At 44.9% G+C, this 20,714-nt stretch overlaps 1 protein-coding gene across 10 annotated transcripts in view; it reads left to right on the top strand.

Moving 5' to 3' along the window:
• Window positions 1-20,714, top strand: part of LOC145912347 (uncharacterized) — a 54,572-nt gene that overhangs the window by 638 nt on the left and 33,220 nt on the right. For 6 of the 10 annotated variants that reach the window (XM_082999783.1, XM_082999786.1, XM_082999784.1 and 3 more), the window contains exons 1-3: window positions 2,861-3,614; window positions 10,191-10,477; window positions 10,676-10,811. In XM_082999783.1, coding sequence (XP_082855909.1) covers window positions 2,866-3,614; window positions 10,191-10,477; window positions 10,676-10,811 — 1,172 coding nt within the window. In that variant the 5' untranslated portion in view covers window positions 2,861-2,865. Of the gene's footprint in view, window positions 1-484; window positions 634-2,860; window positions 3,615-5,923; window positions 6,080-10,190; window positions 10,478-10,675; window positions 10,812-13,537; window positions 13,816-20,714 lie in introns of those variants that run through there. The other 4 variants (XM_082999789.1, XM_082999790.1, XM_082999791.1 and 1 more) reach the window with 4 other exon arrangements.

Raw genomic sequence — 20,714 nt, forward strand, 5'->3', positions numbered from 1 at the left:
TGGCTGATTAAGCTAAGCTGGTGGTATTTTTGCTTGATTTTACTTCAAATTTAGACAGGCCTTGTTTGTAGTTAAAACCATAAATGGTGTATTTGTTGTTTTTTTGTGAGATAAAATTCTGCATTTTTCACAAGGCCCACCAAATCTAATTAAGGGGTGAACTAAGGCCTATCACCTTATTAGTTGTTAACTTCATGTAGCTATGTATTAAATCAAATGCCCCTGATAAACTTATTGGCATTTAAACAGACTGGAAGGAATAATAAAATTTAAAGTTTTAGGATAAACCTGTTCCAAGCTCTAGACAGACAGCTTTAAGGAGTCTAGATGGCTTGTAACCTGAACTGGTTTGTTATTGTCCTGTTGTCATTTTAAAACATGTTGAGTAGATATTAACGCAGCTTTGATGTATATACTTCAACCCACAACAATTTCATGTAAATAACCCATTACTTACCATAACCCAATACTTTCACTTTATCAGCTGGAAAAAGGTGGTAAAGCAGAGTGTGGCGGTTTGTTCGTTGGAGATGTGGTGTTCAGCATTAACAACGTCCAACTGAGTGGAATGCGATCCGAAGCAATTCAGTTTGTCAAGCAATCTCGCCACAGACTCGTCTTGGAAGTGGAAAGGTAAATACAGTACTGCAACAACCCAAAAGTGTTTCAAGCAATCGCATGACATTCAGGATCGTCCCACTCAGCAGGCCATTACTTGGCGATCTCAGCTATTTTATATCAATCAATAAGTTTACCTACAACGCACAAGCTGGATCCAAACCCCGTTTCATCCAAAAATCACGAGGTTTAAACTCACGACCCGGGGCATACATTTAACTGTAACATGTGTTTGTGCTAGCACTACAAAAACAAAACAAATATATTCTTCTGGGCCGCTATTGCACGAGCGTGTGAATTTCGTGGATGAAATTGTCAGGCCATTTCAACTGCGAACATTCCTGATTATTGAGTTTACGACTCGAAGCCGTTTTGTTAGTTTAGGCGTTGTTTGGCCTCGTGGTGTCACTGGTGAGGTATTGCAGCTGTATCCGTTTTTCTTTTGTTGGGGGCAAATGACCTTGCAATAGGTTTGTTATATTAATTGACGTCATAGTTTTGGACGCACTAGCGTGTGACAAATTTTCAAAATGAGAGGTCAACGCATTTCGTTGCAGTTGGATCGAGGTTGCGACGTTAACGCGTCGTTAATTTATGGCACATACATTAATCACGTTGATGCCACAAATGACGTGATAGTGTATTTAAATTTTAGCCCATATTACTGGCATGTAACTTATATGTCTTTTGCTACAAGACTTCCAGTTTCACCAAATCTGGACCCACGGCTAATTAAATGGGCGAGGCTTCAGGAAAGTGATATTTGTGCGAAGGCTATTATACCGGGAAATCCGTTTTGCGCGTGATATTAAAACTTTCAGTTGACTTCGTTTGTAGAAGGTGAATTGCGATGTGTTAACGAAGTTTATCTCATTTGTTGTCAAACTGATTCAGTTATTGAATAACTCCCCGGCCGAGCCGCATGTCAGTCCATCGACGGTCGGTCAATGCCCATTCAAAGCCAGCTTGGAGCACTTTGCACAGAAGTCCTTTCTATCCAACTCCTATTTATAGTTTCTTACAACGGCGCCCTTATGGCCATTGTGTTTTGGTGGCGAGACGTTCCAGGGCATGCCCACACACACACGGAGCCACTGTCCTATGCAATGGAACGTTGAATGTACGGCTCTGGTGTGTTTCCGCCTACGCTCATATTCCTTCGCATGATACGCGAGTTTGGCAGTGGCCATTTAAGGCTTGTCGTGCACTCTGACGTATCCTGTATTGGCTCGTCATCTTGCAGAAAAGCGAAATTGCAGGTCACTGTACCCATATTGCTGCTGAACGAGACCTGGCCCTTTCCGCTGCTCCTGCCTTAATTATTAGTTAGCGGCGGTGTCGTATTTTGGGCTGTCGCGAAGGCTGCCTGTTGTAATTAATATTGTGGTATCTGGTGGATGTTGTGTGTGGTGTGTTTCGGACGCAGTCCGCAGGCGTGTGTTACGTCATAAGCGATAGCATGTGGTTTTGAGTAAGCATCTGTTTATGTGTGCATGATATAACAGTATTTTATGTGCACTAAGTGAGCAGGCATGTGAATTGTTGTCGTTTTTGAGCTCTCTGAAACAGCTGCCACAGTAAACATATAGCTCGTCACACTTGCACAGACACAGAATTGCTAATTTGTTGAAAGCTAGATATTTATCGCGTTACGACACTTTTGCGTTTATTGCAATCATTGCAATCAACGTTTCAATAACAGCATTGTAACTGAGGTGAGCTGTGCAATGTTATTCCCGTCAACAGGGCATACGTCATTTCCATGTCGTTCGCGTGTGGATATTTCTATGCAGTGTGTTGTCGTTTTTTTCTCTGTAAAACGCACAGTACCATAATGGAGCATTGGCGGCGCCCTGAATAAATTGCGCGCCTGTGTGATTGCACCCGTCTGATTGCTCAGATATCGTCAGATCTAACGCGTGTGATTGCAGTCACCGTCGCACGATTGTGCTGACTCCTTTGACGAACCTGTTGTGACAGTCTCGTTTGAGGACGCGTGGGGACGTGTGCATAACGTTGTTGAGCGCTTTAACGTAAACGTTGGTACATTTTACCTGTGTAAACCAAACTGAAATGTTTTTTTTGCGATTTTGTTGAAATTTTCGAGTTATTGATGCAGGTATTGAATATGTATCTTTGGTTGATCACTTTGTTGAAGATACTGCTAGGGTAGTTGCCTCAGAGCTTGACAATTGAGTGTTTAATATCCATATACGTCGGATTTAATGAGCAAGAAAAGAAAGAACAATGGCGACCCTGCCCCGTACCCGCAAGCAGTCATCGGCCGACACCTGCAACTCCATATTTCGCACGACCAGACGTCTGAGCAACTCTTCGAATTTGGTGAACGATCTCAATCAACGAATCACGGTTCGCTCCCCTGAGCTTCCGACCAACACCAAAAGCGACAATACGCCAAACCCGCGTCTTGCCGTGCTGAAGCAAAGACTCACTCGTGTCAGGTCCTTGCCTATCTTTAACAACGAGACACCGAAGCAAGCCGTCAAGTGCAATGCCACCAAAATATCCGAGAACAACCCTTTGGCGCGTATACGTCAGCTTTTCGAAGGCGGGGAAGCACCGCCGGCGCCTAGAGTCTTTCGAAGTCGTTCTTACACTTCACCTAGGATTCAACCCAGCAGCGGGGACGGCGAAAGACAGCCAGTGCCCCCTCCGCGTCGTAGGCAGCGCAGTCGTCGCCTGTCCCAAGACTTTGACTGTGTGCTCGGCTCCGTGCCGGAGAAGGAGCGAGGGAATGAAGTGACTCTGATCGAGCTGGATTCTGAGCAGCTTACACCAAAGGGCACAACTGCTGTGGTGAAAGCGCAAACGTTACCTCGTATGTCGGATTTTAATGGAGACTCTCACCTTTTCGTCTTCGACCTGAGGTTAAAGTTGCGTGTCTCAAGAGCAAAAGTCTTTCCGACTTCGCCTTCGACCCCGGATAAAAGTTTCGCCGACGCGGGTAAACACGTAATTGGCACAGACGGAAAAAGGTAAGACCCCAAAGTTTGCAACGGGAGAGTAGCAGAGTGAACGGCGTGTATCCTGCGGGCCAAGTCTAACGATACCTTCATATCCGAGTTGCAAAACGTTGCAACTGCAGCACGAAGTTTTCAAACATAAAATCACAACGAGCCATCACTTTTAAATTGTATAGGATGTTTAGCGCATGCTTCTCTTCCAAAAATTCCTCGACACGTCCGGTAAGTCGCCTCGGAACCGCCTGGCGACGAAAGCAGGTGTTTACCGACGTCGGTGGCGACGTGTGCTCGACCGGAGGGCGTCGAGTCCCTGTTGGGTCTAACTCGATGGTTACGCGGTTAATTAATGACGACAAGCCTGGAGGGTGTCCACTTGTCAGCCAAGGTTTTTCTTTGTTTGTTTTCGCATGGTTGAACATGAGAGACTCTCGCGGCGTCCCGACTGTATGCGATCCACACGTGTTTGTTAGTAAGGTTGTGGCGCAACGCAGCAGGACGTAGCTTGTGTTGTAAGCTGTGTATAGTAGACGCGTTGGTATGTCAGGTGTGCTACTAGCAGCACTTCACGGTGTCCCGCGGCAGGGGCCAAATCTCGGCATACGAAAGCAAGCCAATAATGTGTGCATTCTTTAGTCATGACAGGGAGATGTGGTTTGTGCTTTGTGGTGCTTTCCTTCGTCGATTTGGCGTTGTGATTGTAAATAGTATACTGGTATGGGATGTGCCAAATTGGCAAAGATACGGGTTTGTGCGAACACGGATTAACAGGAAACGTTGTGGACCTTCTCGAAGTGTTGGTTGCGGTTTGTTTCAGTTACAGATAATAAGAAAGCAAAAACACATAGCCATTGTAACACACAGCCATCAATATACGCTCCTATATATATTCGCTCACGAGTCTTGCGTATTATTTATTATTCCTAATAACTATACTTGGCAATATTTTAATATTATTAAGTTGTTTGACGTCGCAAATTTCTAAGTGGTTTTGACTTTTGCATCTTATGCGTAACCTAGTGCAAATTGATATCCGAGTATTACAGACACGATCACACGATCAGAGCTAACACACGTGCAGTTGTTAACATTCAAGTTAAACCGGCTCTCGCGCTTGTCTCATTGTCCACACATGTCAGCCCTCTGTTGATACAAGAAAAAGCCGGGATTAGCGGCGATGACAAATTTACATTCCTACAACAAAGGCGAGACTCGTTCAATGTTGAAATAACTGTACGCGACGTTGGACATTAGGGTTTTTTCCTTTCAACAAACGACTTTCGCGTTGTGAGTTACTCCTCCCACGCGTATGTTTGCTTTAAATTTTGCAACGTCGCCCGAAGAAAAGATAACGGCACTTTTTTCTCATAGTAAATGTACTTGCCAACCTCAACGATAAAACTTATTTGATTGTCTCAGGTTGTGACGTCAATTCGTTTCAAGGAATCGCCTATAAATGTGGCTTTGTGTATATCACAGTTCATCGTCCAAGTTATTGGCGCAATGACGTGTGTGGAGTCTTTATCGCCGCCAGGTCCACTCTAAATATACCGACCACGTGAGGTTGACTAAAATCCCTTTGGTCGAAAAACGGTGGCCAGACCGTAACCCTTAACTACGTCATTCGCACTTTTCAGGTTTGCTGAAGCGCTTGAGTCGCTTTCTTAAAAGTGAAAGGCCTAAACTTATCCGTTAAGGTTCGGCCGACCGTTTTAGCACAGGTAGACACTGAATATGAGCATATGTGTTTGTGCTTCTGCCCAAACACAAGGCGAGTATAGGGTTATTGAGGTTGCGTACGTACATGGTTTGTTTAGTGGTTGATTAGCTTGGTGACTCACAATTGAATTACGATTTACCAAGGTTTGTTCTTGCGCCGCGATTCTTCAATATTTCAGCAATTGTTCTTTCTCTTCATCATCGCTGTAAAGATGGCGTGCGTATTGTGATCATCAAATGCTGTTTGCCCGCACTGCATTCGTCACATTAAAACCGTCAAAGCGACATTTCGGTAATCCTGGCTCCGGACGGGACGACTGCTCACAATTGCCCTCCTGTTATTCGCGAGAAGCGGGGAAAAGGGCGAAAAGCGATTAAGTTAAACATTTACGAGGCACTGTTGCCCGAAAGCGGCGACAGTGCGGGACTCGGGGATCCATTGTTGTTGTGTGCCTCCTCCCTTTCAACGGCTTCAAGTACGAGAAAAAAGGTGGCTGCCAGACAGGCGAAAGCTTTCTAAGTTTACCTGGAAGGACAAGTGCCTGGTGGAAAGTGTAACTGTTGCTTTGGCGGCGTGCTTAACCGTGTGTCATGTTTTCAGTGTAGGGATTTTGTAAAAACATTAGTGGAACAGGTGCAAACGTGGCGTGGGTACATGTTGTTGCAAGGAAATTATAGGCAAGAATGGATTTCTATTGCTCGTTGCCCAGAAACCCGATGATGCGAAGATCGAGTGAGGCAATTTACAGTATGTACACTGGGTAAGTGGTGTTGGAAAGATTTGTTCACAGCAAATGACAATTCAGAAATCTTATAATCTGGAAGTCTTCTTCGCTTTTATTGTATATATGTATGTAAAACGCAGTCTCATGTGTCATGGTGCGTGCTGGGTGTGGTGTGGTTCTAGTTGCTTCCACCAAAAGCTCGACGTGTTTTAAACGTTTGCTTGTAAAAAGTAACGGTTAATTGGTGAGGTAATATTGCTACATGATTTCAAATCATCAACAAACTTGACAGTCGTTGCATCGGTCCTGTGTATATTTCCTGACGTATTACCCGCTTGTAATACACAATTGTCCGTATACTGAAACATAACAAAAGTTGCTTAGGTCATGTGTTCGTTAGCACTGGGATTTGCGCTGGTGCCTTATGTTCAAATATGGAAGTTGTACGAAAGGTTGCACAGGCGAGAGTGGAATGCAAACCACCGAAGGCATTCAATACAACAATGGCGCTTGTTCGCAGCAAGTGCGGTCACAGATCGGACAACCTGTCACAGGATTGCGGTTTAACGACCGCCAGCAGTTACAGTGAAGCATTTTCGGTGTCAAATAAATGCCTGCACCTGTCCCTGCCCCTACCCCGCCCGCGTGACCCGGTATACACTACACAGTACACAGTGTACACACTTGGACTGTACAAAGTGCGCGGGGTTGTAGCATAACGTCCTCTCCTGTCGTAAATAAGAATCCATTCGTGGCGGCAGTCGCTGTTGAAATTGCCTGCCACCCGATGCAGTGTCAGCGTTGAAGTCATCCGTCCCGCCCGCTTAATGTTTAATCAAATTCCGGATGATGTAATGTATTTTCCCACTTTTGCCCTGCGAAGGGCGAATCGATTTGTTTGGGAAAATTTACGACCCCGCCAGCTAATGTCAATTCCACCCCCCTGCGCTTGATGTTGGTGTGGGCGCTTGGCAACAGGCCGCCCCCATCCCCGGCGGCTATTTTGGGCCACGTTACGTCACGTGAGTTTAGCGTCTGAATCAAACAATATGACGTGACTCGGGTCACTCCCTGGTAAAGACAACACGTACTTACAACTCATCCTCAAACTTTGTTTTCCCGATTTAGGTTTCAGCTAGTCCGGAAATAACTGGAGCAGATGCTCGTTTTTCAGGCTCCAAAATTTAGTACAGTGTGCTGATCAGCGTTAACAAATACTGTACTTCCAAGGTCGACAACAGGCTTCCTGTACCATCGAAACCTCGCTAACCTTTTAAAGTAAAAGTAAATGCGATGTAGGTTTTGTGTGTTGCCTTCCACGTATACCATCGAAACCTCGTCGACGTTTTACTAGCTTAAAAGCTAAACTTTTTTTGTGTCGGTGTGATCAACGGGAAGTCTCAGCCCTAATGTGAATTCTATTCACATCCGCCTTTCTTTGTGCTTAGTGTGTTTGTTTGGGTCAATTATGTGCTTGTCATTGACAATTGATCCTCCGCCGGCAGCTTTCCCTTTCAACTCGCCCCGGTTTGTTGCTTTTGCCTCTTCCTCATTTCGATTTTAAATCGATATATTGCGTGCTTTTGTGTCTGCCTAATGAAATTGCTGAGAAATTGGTCGGCGATTCGAGCACAGTTGAAGTTTTAGCAGGATAACAAGTACAATAGGTCCGCACATTCTTTACACATCGCGTAATACAGGTTGAAACTGGTGGCAAAGTCCGCATTCAAGATCAAGCGCAAGGTCGCTCGGTGTTATTTCGATTCGCCCTCAAATAAATATACTTAATGACACGTTGCCGATCGTGGGGCACAATCACAGCCAGAAGTCCGAAATTCCATCAAAATGAAATCTCAGGTTGGGAATCGTCGGTGGGTAATTGGCACGTTCACTGGCATTGACTTTTCGTGGGCAATCAGTCTTGTCGCCATTGTCGCTGTGCACACATTGCTGGTGGGTGTGTTGGTTGTACTAACGCCGTCTATTTTCATTGGACATTGTGTCACAATGGCCGTCGCGCGTTCCCACCCCTCGTGAGAAAGTGTCAGATTCTGGGCTTACTTCGACCGCTCGGTTGTTCTCCAATTGCCGAAACAATGGCAATCAATCGCACGTTGTTAACGAAGTGACTTACCCGCACCACAGACCTGTGGTCGAAAGTAAAAACCAGCGACGCGGTAAAACAACGCGGCGTTGCTTTTGCTTTACAAAGGGTTGTTTGTCAACATTAGTGTTAGGTTAGGATGGAGGTAGACCTCGTTGGCATTGGCATCGCATAAGGGTACAAAAAAACTGACAAACATGTTATTCGCTTCAAAATGGTTATTATTCCACTTTGTTGCCTTTCCATTGGTCCATCAATTGTAACAATCACTATGGTGGAAAATAATGACCTTTTATCCATTTTTAGGAAATGTTCAGCGCATTGTGGGGTCATATACCACAGCTTGGTGTCGTTAACCCCAACGAGTGTCCATCCCAATAACCTCTGTATGTGACTCGATGTGTGCTCGGAAGCGTCGTAAAAGTTTGCTTGTGGGAATTTCCTTTATCGTAAGAGGGTGTTGACGGTAGATAACGCTTACCTGAAATGCACGCGTTTGCAAAAAAAAAATGTTTGCTCATCCACCAATACTCGTATCTTAAACAAGCATAACTTTGTCAAATATTGATTGCATTCTTTTCGGTCCAATCGGGGAAGTAACAATGAAAACAGTACACTTTACCTGTGATGATACTATCACAAAATGAAGTGATTTTTTTATGGGCATTTCTTTGCCAAACAATTGAATTAATAATGTATTAAAATCCAAACACAGCGATCTTCAGACAGCTCAGATCGATTTATTTAGAGAAAAATATATTTCGCCTAAAACGGCATCATCAGTTTCTCCATTTACCAAAACTATTGATACGGTGTGCGATCGACAGCCTGCCAGGGGCCTTTGGTTTTTTTGGATCCAGATTTGATTTACTAATCACAATTGAATTAAATTATTTTTTTTCCTCGTCATCCTCAATAAAACACCAGCAACATGACAGTGAAATGCAATGGCGACGACGGACTAGTTGAAACCATGTCTGGTTATATCGTTCGTTTCAAGATAACTGAGCACGAAATGTGTCGATATCTTTTGCAATTTCGGATGATTTTCGAATAAAAATATATATTTGAACTGACTGCACATTACATTACAAAAATATTAAACAAAGCAAGAAATTTAAACAAAGAAATAATTAAAAAGGCCCTCAATAAACATGTTGTTGGAATCTGTCTGTAATACACCAAAGAACAACGCCTTCCAAATTCTGCAATTCGACCTGAATATGAACAACGCATTTCCCAACGGCATTCCAAGCTTACCGCATTATAGGGGCATGACCCCCGGTACCTTGCGCAATTTGCGTTTTCTATTTATTATTACCAACGCGCACGATGTGCTTGTATCGCTGTCACGCGCTGTGCGGTTTCTTCCATAAAGAGCATTGGCAAATTCCAATGTGCGAACCACCATCTGTCCCTCTATTGACACACACCCTAACGAGGCAACATACCAGCGAGCGGTTTTCCAATGCTATGTATCGACGAAATATGATTTATTTCCCTATAGAAAGCGTTATGTTAGAAGGTACTTTGTTGCGGTTTGGCCTGCGTGCTCAAACGGGGTTTGGCCGCTTTGTTGCAACGAGGCGGATTGTTCGCAGGACGAAATTAAATCGGTCCGTGTATCAGGCAAACATTGGGCCAACTCGCGTTATTTCAAGTGACGTCTTTGTGGGCTAGCGAACTTGCTAATGACGATTCCATTATATGGCGTGTTGTAATGCAGCAATAAAGCTGGCTGGCGGAAGTAGTAAAACCTTTATATCAGATCTTGCTTCACATTACATGCACGAGTGCCTGGTTTTTCACCACAGGTGTGATACCTGCAAAAAGGTCCAGAGTTTCTTTGGAATTTTTGGATGGGTTGTTGTTGTTTTTGCTGTAGGCTGGTGTTTTTTTCTGGTCTCCGTTTGTCTCATTCATTGAAATCAAGTTAAAAAGTCGGTTTTACAAACGCAAGATTACTCAGTCTGTTGTTAACTCAAACATAGTTGCTTTTTATACGAATTTCCACTCAATTAACAGTTTCACGTTTATTTCTAGGGGAATCCACCAAAACACAATGAAGACTTCCTCTTACCACACACCAACATCTCGTCAATCCAATTTCCCCAATCAGCAATATTACAAAACAGCTGGTCAGTCTATGACACATGACGATACACAGCATATGAGAGACCGCTACAACAATCCATACGACCCTGGCGACACGTACGAACGCCCGAGCGGTCGCGAAGACGACGTTTTTGACATGGAACCCGAAAATCCAACCTCCGTCAGCGCAGTCGCTAGTCGCGGTGCTTACCCGACAGAGGGCGCAAGAGATCGTGGTACGTGTGCTTGTGTTTGTTTGCTTTTATCCAAAGTGGTGTGACTGTGAGGTTCCGTGTATGTTGTTATTAAAGAATATATTAACACTGTTGTACGTTGGTTTTTGGATGTGGGATTACGAATGTCGTTTGTTTATCCCGTAAAATGCTTTTCTTTCCGTTTCCAGCTATTTTGAACTCATTTGTCTCAATTTCCAGGGGATTTTTCGTCAGGCGAGCGAGATTTTGGTGTCTCGTTGGATTACCAGCCAAGCAGATCGACTGAGTCGGCGTCGAAAGAAGTTGGCGAGCCGCCAGTTCAACCCACTGTAAAACTGCGCGAACGTAAAACCCGGTACGTGTTTACATTGTATTTTTTGCCAACACAGCTCGCCAGGATAGTTAAATGTTTTCACTGCCTTTTCAATCCTTGCCGTTCCCCTCGCGTCCCAGCAAGTATTTAAGTAAGAGGGCTGTAAGTCTGTATCCCGGTATTTATTCGGGGGGCGTTCCTAATTATTCCCGGGGGGTTAATCATTCCTAACACCACACGGAAGTGTTAGTTTAACTTTATGGAGGCAGCCTTAGTGTTTGGTGGAATGCTAACACAATTTTGCCCTTTGTGATTAGGTCGTTTTCATAACGTATGCAACTGCAATATGGTGGGATCAAAGTGTAATTGCTCTTGTGCTTGGACTTGAGTCAGCCTTCTGTGTGCAAATGGAAACAGCAGTTCATGATTTCACGGTCTAGCGCGTATGTTTAACGAAGCGTCCCGTGCAGAGTTTCCATACGAAGGTCGGGTGGTTCGGGTTTGAGCAAATAGGTTCTTGACCTCTCATTTCCTTTAGTTCACTGGGAAGTGAACGCTATGGCTTTGCTGTTGTTATGCTAAACTATTTGCAAATTTCCAAATCATTTGTTTGTATGAATGGAATGTATTCACTTCCAAACTTATTTATGCACTGCTACGTAATCATTGCGGTTTAAAACAAGACGTGATGTACGTTCAATTTCCTCACCAATTTCAGTACATTTAGATTCTGTCCAAATAAGCTATTGTAAAACCAACACTGTGTTAACCTGTTTCAAAGTTAATCTATACTTTAAATAGTTGGAATTCTACAACATATTTACTTGACACGTTCGACTGGGTCTTAAAGCAAGGTATTGAACTTCATCTTGCCGGTGCGTTCCGTGTGTTATTCAAAGCCAGGAATTTAAGACTGAATAAGTATTGTGAAATACCCATTTCATGTTTCAATACAGTTAGACTCGAGTCATATACGGGTTAGGAAATAGATTGTTTCAATGCGTCCGCCTTTTTAGGGAAGTTCGTTGTTTTCATTGTGAGAAAAGTTTTGCTTGGTTGTCTTTTATTGACTAAAATATTATAGTTTCGTGAAGTAAAGGTTATTGCAAAACTTCCTTAAAACGCTACGTGGGCCTATAACGTTCATCAGTATAAACCCGCAAGCAAGCTATCCCTTCAGTTACTTAAAGGTTTCCGTCGTATATTGCCTAAAGAAGTGCAGCGAGTAAAAAAACACTTGCGGGCCAAGATATCGATTAAGACAGAGGAGAAAGCCCGTCCTCGAGTGACCGTCGAGTGTCCTAACCGTCCGTGGCAGTGCCTGTTCACAATCCACAACGACGTATATAACTGTGTGGGCGACCACTGGCGAGGCTACCGTCGCAAAAGGGAGCAACCTAACTGGATTTTTGCCTTGGCGACCCCCTTCACCGTGTGTTGGAACGTCGAGGACACTTCATTACAGAGGGGGCGGGACTAAACGTTGATTTATCTTCTTGTTCCTTCGCTCGCACGGCAACACTTATAGTGGGGCAAAGCGACCATTGTGTTCTTGCCAACGCTTGCGCAACGGGCCCTGTGCGGTTCGATCGGCATTTCTCGATTCGGGCCAACTGCGGGCGACCCCGAATCCATCACAGCGCGGCTTAGCCTGTATATTTAAATAGCGGGTAACGTGGTTATCGCGGGCATTCACGCGAACGCGGCCAAATCGTAATTGGGGTGTCGAATAACTTTCCAATCGCGCGTTCGCAGTGTTGCCTTTTCCACTGTCACACAACACCCGGTCGCGCTCGTCCCGTGTAAACCTTATTCTACGGTTACATGCTTCTTTCATTAGCGCCGCGAATCAACGTGCCTTTCACATCGACCCGAACAACGCTTCTTTCCTCATCCTAACCACCACGAACTAAACGGTGTGAAGATCCGAGCCGCTCCGCCCTCCGCGTCCTTTGTTATTGCGCGCGACGTGGTTTTGAACGCGCTGGGCCAGCGGCCGGGGCCAGTTAACCCGACCAGTTTTGTTCTAATGTCAGTCGCGCGATTGCCGGGGCCCACTCGAGATTTTAACGTGCTGTTGTTTCGTCAAACAATGTCGCGCTCTTCACTTCAAATTTGCGAGTGGGGTGTGCGCGCGCAGCTCTCGCGTTAACTAGTATGTTGGTTACGCGCTTGGTTAGTCGTTAAGCGCTCGGACACTCTTCAGCAAGCGGGCAGCTGGTGGACTTGAGTCAGCAATCGATATGCTTTCCATTGAGAACTTTTCGCCAACTGCGCATGTTTCTTACTTGCAGAAGGGACGCAGCCCCAAGCAGATATACAGTCGGCGCCTGATAAGAAGAGTAAACAGCACGGTTTCGGTAAATTTACTTTGAATCGTTTCCAAGAAATTATTTGGCCATGCTAGTTTTGACAGACGAGCAATTAAACCGTCCGCTGTCTCTTGACATGTAGTTGTAATTAGGAAGATTCGTTTTTTTTGGCGCAACTATTTTGTTAGTGGCTTAGTTGCCAGTTCATCCACAGTCAGCTCCAAGCCACAGGAGAGACGCAAACTGGTGAGTGCTGTTCAGTGGTAGACCGTTGGGAAAGACGCACATTTATTCACACCCAATACCGTCAAGGTCATGACTTTGTATAAACACCAGGGCCAATAAAAGGCAAGTTTAGTGAAAGGGAGGACGTGTGTTAGTACAATGCCCAATCACAACTGACTGTTTTTTTTTCAACCACTCAAGGCCGCCAGGCGTTAAGTAATTTGTGCGCAATGGCGACGAATCTGACGAATGACGACTAAACTACCGTTGTTCCGCTTTCACACCTTCAGTATTGGAATGCACCTACGTTCTCACAATAGATTCGTTGTCTCTCTGTAAGCAACGAAAAGGACATAGACTGAAATTGCTCCAGAAAAACTGGATCGGACTAGCTTTAGTGCCCGCTCTGTGAGGGCGAAAATGACTTTGGATCAGTCGGGGAGCATCAGGGATCCTGCAAGCGTGAGACGGGCGCGTTCTACCGTGGCCCGGCGCATATCAATTCAAAGGTATGAAATATCAGCGAAATGTTGCTATCTCTGGAATTCGCCCCTCGACGTCACATTACGGGTATTGCTTTACTTGTATTGGGATATTGTGACGTCCAGGCCGCCTATTGAGCTCCAGTACCGGTTGCTCGCAACATAATCCCCAATATTGCCGACTTAGGCGTTTTCGAATTGCCGCCCTAGGCGAAATGTTTGTGTGCCAAAATAGCTGGCAGCATGAAGGCGCCAGATTAATTTCACAAAACAACGTGAAATGTGACAGAATATTTATAAATATGTTGGCAGCCCTATTTTTCGATTTCTTTTGTCGTTTAGCCCACTAACATAATTGTTTTTACATATAGAACATGTGGTCGGTCACAACCAGACCACAAGTAGTTTAAAAGTCGTTGGCCCGTAAATTGTGATATGCTGTATTGGTGATTGTAAATACAGTTATGAACGGTGTAAGCACAACCGATGCCCTTTATGTTCCCATATAAGGCGAGAAGAGTTTTGTAAAGCTTCCAACGCCCCGTTTTTCCGGATTTTCGGTACAATTTACCCATTGGAGCCTGAAGGGCGGTTGGTAAATCACGAGCGACAGCCAGTTCCTTCGCCAAGCGCGTTTACTGGCGGGCAATAATTTAGACAGCTAGGCACACAGCAACCTCCGGAACCCCACCGTGCCCGTCGCGTGCAAGCCTTTTACTGCTGAATTAGTGCGAGCAAATACACGCATGCGTGAGTTTCAATGAAGGACTGTCGGTGAGGCGGTCTGTCTCTGTACGCTGTGTTGTTGCCCGCAGGAATGGAAGGGGTGTAAATCGAGAACACCTCTCGCCAGGGCCCGGTGAACTTGTATGGCAAATCTATTTATCTACAACCGAAAAGTCGAGCGGTTGACGCCCGAACGTCGGTTGCAAGTCCTCAGATTGCGCTTCTTTAAAGATGGCGAACCCGCGTTGCGAGCACATGACTCCGAAATTACAGCATCAGCAAATGTAATCGGGGCCAACTACGAAAACAATACGAAAAAAACGAAAAAAATACGCTTTGAGTTGGATGTCTAAAAAATGATGTTTAAAAGTCGACTATGACTCTCTATATATAATAAAGTCTGACTGCGGTTAACAAAAATGTCTGTTTATTTGCGAAAGGTTTGATTCCAATTCCGATTTCAAAATACGCGTGATTGTCCGTTCGATTCCCTCGAAAACTGATACCTGTTTGTTTGGTTTTCCACTTTCTCGTCATATAGACGCGGTTTGGACACTTGAGGCAACTGATAACGCAGTTTGTTCGATAAACAATTCGAGATTCATCCCGCATTACCTCATACCATCTCATCTGTCCGACATGGGAGTTGATAAACAATTGCGAATCAATATTAACTCCGCTCACTCAATGTGGCAGAAGGTCGTTGTCAGACTCTTCGCGTTTTCACTTTTTTTGTCTGGTGGCGTCTGGTAACCGCAGATGTGGCGCTCCACCGAGTTCCCAAGAGTTATTAGGCACGTTGCGAGAGGCAGACAGCGAAGAATAGCTTTCACTGTGCAGTGTGAATGAAAGTGCCACTCGCTTCTGCTGGCGCGGCGACTTTGAACTTCCGAGATCACACAGATAGCGTTGAGGTTGCCCTCGCCGCATCTCACAGATTATGCTCACGAAGATGAAGCATTTGGTATTTGCAAATCGCGCGTGAAAGGATTATCATCTGAAGAAAGACGTTTTGTGCTACGTGATTTGATAATGACATTCAGTTTGGTGTGGAGTTGGTGGTTCCCCTATGTGCACTAGTCTTTGCATAAGTTGTGCCGGGATTATGATGTATCTGGTTTATTTAGTTATTTACTTCCCATAGAGAGTGGGTATTATTTAGTTATCTACTGATAGTAATACAGCCGACTGGAATGATAGTGCGGCCGGTGGAACCGAAAGGTTTATTTCTTTCAAAACGCGAGAAACATACTTACCACAGACGAGCGCCATCCTGGGTTTGGAATACCACGAAAATCGATAATTGAGTGCCTTCCCGTGCGTATTCGCGAATTCCATTCGTGCCTGGTTGTTCGTTAACTATGGCACTGGTGGTTTGCGTTGGACAGAAGGACCTGTCCTTCAGGTTACGGCAACCCTGTGTGGCGCCAAGGACGAATTTCTCATGATTTGGGAAGAGGACATTTGCGTGTGGTTTTTGTACAAGAAATCAATCAACAAGTTGTAGAAAATATACTTACATTTTTATATTTCCTGTAATACGGCATGTAACTTCTGGCAATATATATAGTATTGTGATTCTTACAAACTTACAGACATTTTCAAATGATTTCATTATGGTACCCATAGCAACGTGGCGATGTTTTTGCCTTTGGCGTGTATTCTGTTTTTGGAGACGAACTTTCACGTTCAAGGTTGTGTTCATTGCCGTCTGTCGCTCCGGGGAAAGTTTATTCGCTTTCAAAAGGTTTTGTGACAGACGTGCGCAGTGTTCCTCGCTCGAATTGTTTTCTCAGCACAGAATTTCTCCCTTATAAAGCATTGAAACCTGACCCAAGCGTGCGCCTGCGTTGGCTTAAGCTCATGCGCCCAACCCTTCGCCGCCATTGCCCAAGTTCACAAGCAGAATACAACGTTAACTCGTTGATTTGACGCGCGGAAATAACATAAAGATCGGACCACCGGCACGGCCTCAAGGTATTTTCCATCCTCGCCCCCAACGCTTTTCAAGAAACATTCACCATACCGCGCTGATTCAAACTGTCGTCGGGTGTTAACCAGTTGAAGCGGAAAGCGCTTATTCGATGCTATTCGACGGCTTCGACCGCGAACTGGATAGCAGCAGCAGGACCACACAGGCATACTCCGCTTATTTGGGTTTCATTTGTCAAAACGTCAACCTCGTGATTTCTTAATCGCGCCTCTCTGCCGGGGGCTGACTTTGCAGGATTGACCGTTGGATCATGTACAGTTGACTCTCGTCTATCATACTTTTTACATGGTATGCATTCAAAACCCCATGGAAGTAATTCTTGCATTATTTTACGTCAAATTAAAAAATGCATGTGCCAAATCGCAATTCATAAATATCCACTTAATACGACTTGCTTCGTAGCTGTAGAGGAATCTAGCCCTCGGTTGGGCATTGTTTTATTATCTGCGACAGCAAATTTTTTTTTTTAAATAAATCTGCTGACTTCAATCTGAGCCTTGTTGCTTCATGATATATCCACTTAATAGCGAGATCGAAATTTTGGAAAAAATTCGAATTTTATACATTTCTCACCTTGCAACTAATCCCTATTCGAAACCAGTTATTGAAGTGCAAGTGCCAATTCCTCTTGCAGTGGCAAGTTTATCGTCGCATCAGTGCAATGAGTTCCTGTTACATGTGTTGCTACACGATATTTTCAAATCGCCACCTTCGCCCCCAAAACAGCTGCGCGTAGCCGCGGAATTGCAGGATCGCGAAATTGCCATCGCGTGGCTCCGTATCGTCGTCATTATCGAGATATGCCAGCATGCGATATCGCTCGCTTGTGTTTTGACGCGGATCATTGCAAGATAGGACTGAGTTCATGTTTGACTTCGAGCCGGTCGGTACGCAACTCAACCGCGTCACTCCTGAATTGTTTGTTGTCGTTTCTTGCGGTGCCTGATTTATCCAAGCGTGGAAGTTTTGTATTTTGACTTATTTTTAGACGCATAAGCAACACGGTACCTGCACAGGAAACGAGTACTTACTTGTTTGTTTGCATTTCGATGATTCAGGTGTGTTTGCAGCGGATGCATTTGGGCCCCACTGCAGGAGAATAGGACACTTGCGGCGCGCTAGCATTAGGCGACTTGCAACAGATTCCTTGGCGTGAGGTCGTGACTCATATACTCAGACAGACAGGTGATCCGTTGTCTGTGCTCTTCCAGACGCGTTTGCCTATCGCTTGCGCTCGACAGTGAATCGTTTTTGGGCTTATCTGTGCGCCCTGAGAGTGTTTGTGCAGTTTACAGTTGAAGCTGAGAAGTCAGGTTGGTATTTGTAACGCGACTACATTACATATATGTGTTTGTTTGCAAGCAGGATTTTAGGTCTGTGCAAACGTTAGTCAGACATTAGTGTGCACTTTGCAAAGAAAATATGTACAGTGTTGCAAGCAGGTCGTGTTTACAGCGGTTTCGCAGTACCTGAAGATGGTGGTATATCCGGCGCCGCAGTTCTTCATAAACCTTTCGCTTACGAGTCGGCGCGACGCTTTGATTTTACCCAAACGTCGTACCGCCTTCACTAATCTTTTTGATGTATTACATGCCACATCCACACTTCACTATATCCCGCCTTGGGTCTCGATGAGCTTCGTCTCGACGGGACGTCGATTTGTGCGCGTCCGTCAGTAGATCAGTGTTTGTTTGGAAATTGTTTCCCATGATCGGGGCCACTCCAGACCAGCACTCGCGAAATCGATGCCCAGGCCCTTGCGACCGCTTGGAACGCTTGGAATGCGCGTAAACAAACAAGACAAATTCAATACACGTCGCAAACTCGTCAATCGCGATTGAAATGTTGTAACAAGCGCCTGTGCACAGCGGAAAGTCGTGTTTGTACGCGCAGGCCGTTAATGTCCTTTGTATTTTTTTTCTATTCCCATGAATGTATTGCATGGTTTTCTCACCAAATCTTGCGGGTCATTGTGGAAGCAGTTTTTCGACTCATACTGAATGTGATCTGGTGAAAACTTTTGGAAATGCATTTTTCCTTGAGATAATCGTTTGGTATTGATGATCGTTCTGTATATAATCTTTGGAAACTAGCCCATTCATTTGATAAATTCTATACCTGTTTCCTAAAGTCCATAGATTCGAACAAAATTTCTTTCTGCAGTTCTGAGGGTTGCAAGTGTAAAGTTTGGGAGGCACTGAAGTTGACTTCAAAGCTTGAGGATGTTGCGTTTGTAATTGACACCGGTTCATTTGAATTTGTTGCGTTTGTGGTGCAATCACTGTCTGACGATGCGAAGGCGTCATCGTGAACGTCCTAAAGCGATCGTGCCTGCTCTATTTCTGGTCTTCGTTCACCAAGATGACGTGTCATGTCAGGAGGTGACCCAACAAGCCGGGTGTGCCCAAAACAGTTCGTCACGACAGCCTCGAAACCTGATCGCGAAAACCACATGTGCCAGTTTCAATGTTCAACACGTAACTCCGCCTATACAGGGAAACTTGGAATGATAAAAGTAAACATTGCGCGTAGATTTTGTTCATAATTGGTGTAACGATTGGAACCCACAGAGTATGTTTTCGAAAACGCATTACTTTATGCTTGCCTCGGGATATAGTGAACTAACATCCCCGCTGCTGCAGACTTTTTAATTTTAACTTTGTCCCCCGGCGCGACGCGGAGACCGTGGGCCCTAAAGCTGTTACGCCTTTCAACATTTTTCTTTATGTTTAGTTCCGTCCTTTCAGTTCGCGTGTAGTTTTATGCAAAGTTTACAAGCCTAGGACATTTGTATGATTGCATGCTACAGTTTGTGTGTTGGTGGCAGAAAGCGTGGGAGTAAAGCTGGTGTGTTGTAGTGTGGGCAGGTAAACTGGTTCCGCGCAGACTCCGTTCAATGCCCGAGAGGTACCGAGGTGTTTTGTTCGCTTGCGCGCCGCGTTTTTAATTCGTCCACATTAATAATGGAGCGAGCCACAGGAGAAAGAACACAGGCAGTCAGTTCCTATTCGTTTCATGAAGAGACGTCACTGCATAGAGGCTGAGTTTGAAGCTTGTTTCAGATCAACGAGATTTGGTTGTGCCACTGTGGCAGGATAGGTAGGTCTTGGTGCATATTGTGCAAGTTGGAAAACCTGCACTCAGATCACGTCAACAGTCACAATGCTAGTTTGACGTAACACTAAACGTGGAGGAAAGTTGTGTGAATTGTCTTGGTAACTTGTCTACACTCAATTTTGTCAAAACAGTGCTCGTTGGCAGTTGCAGTTGGTGTGTTGGAATAGGGCCAACGAGTCAGCCCACAAATAAGTTCGCACATATTATTTAAGTCTTCTTTACAAATCCCATCGTGCTGAAGATATCAATCTTCAAACGGAAAGGTTTTGCACAGCATATCTGAGGGTCTCGTGGAAAATAGCAGTTCTTCAATTACAAATGTGCAACCTTTAAAACGTCAAAACAGTCCATGTGGCAAAAGCAACTATTTCTGCCCATCCTCATTGGCGGGGTCAAGTGGTGAAGGGTGGCCCAGCGAGCTGTCGACAAGATACCCGTCAGCTAAGCCCCCCATCGCATCAGTGAAGCTCCAATGAGAAAGGCCACAGAAGCACCAGTCTTAAGCTAATTGCGTCGCGTAGGGTGGGAAGATGCACCCGTTGGAGTGTCCTTCTCCCTAATTCTCGGGTGACTCACGGAATGTACCTACTCGCCAACTATTGTAGGCCGATTTCTAACGATTGAGCACCAGTCTGTTGTCGAAGGTGGATCTGTTGCTTGAGGTTTTCTTCGCAGGGTGGAAGGATGTGTGCGTCCGGTTTCGCTTTTGTGTATGCGCTTGTAACTCAAGCCTCATTGTTACAATACGGCGGATATGCCATGGGTGATACACGCGGGCGAATAATAGTCGATACTTTAAGGGTTGCAATTGTGTTTTCATGATGATTGTCTTGAGTTTGGCACGCACAGCTGGTGAAGCTTCCAGCAAAAACGTGGTGTTGTAACATGCGAGTGCACCTTTTTCACGTTTCTTGTCTTGTTGAGTGTTGCTTGACAATGTATAGGCATAACTTGTAAGCACACAAACAAACTCAGTCATTACAACAAGTACGACATAGGCTTTATCACAATCATGATTGACTTGCAAAACCCAGAAAATTATTCAACGACTATAGGGCGCTAACAAATTTATAAGATATACTCAATTCGG

This window comes from Ascidia mentula, chromosome 8 (genome assembly GCF_947561715.1).
Source record: "Ascidia mentula chromosome 8, kaAscMent1.1, whole genome shotgun sequence".
In the NCBI taxonomy this organism is placed as follows: domain Eukaryota; kingdom Metazoa; phylum Chordata; class Ascidiacea; order Phlebobranchia; family Ascidiidae; genus Ascidia; species Ascidia mentula.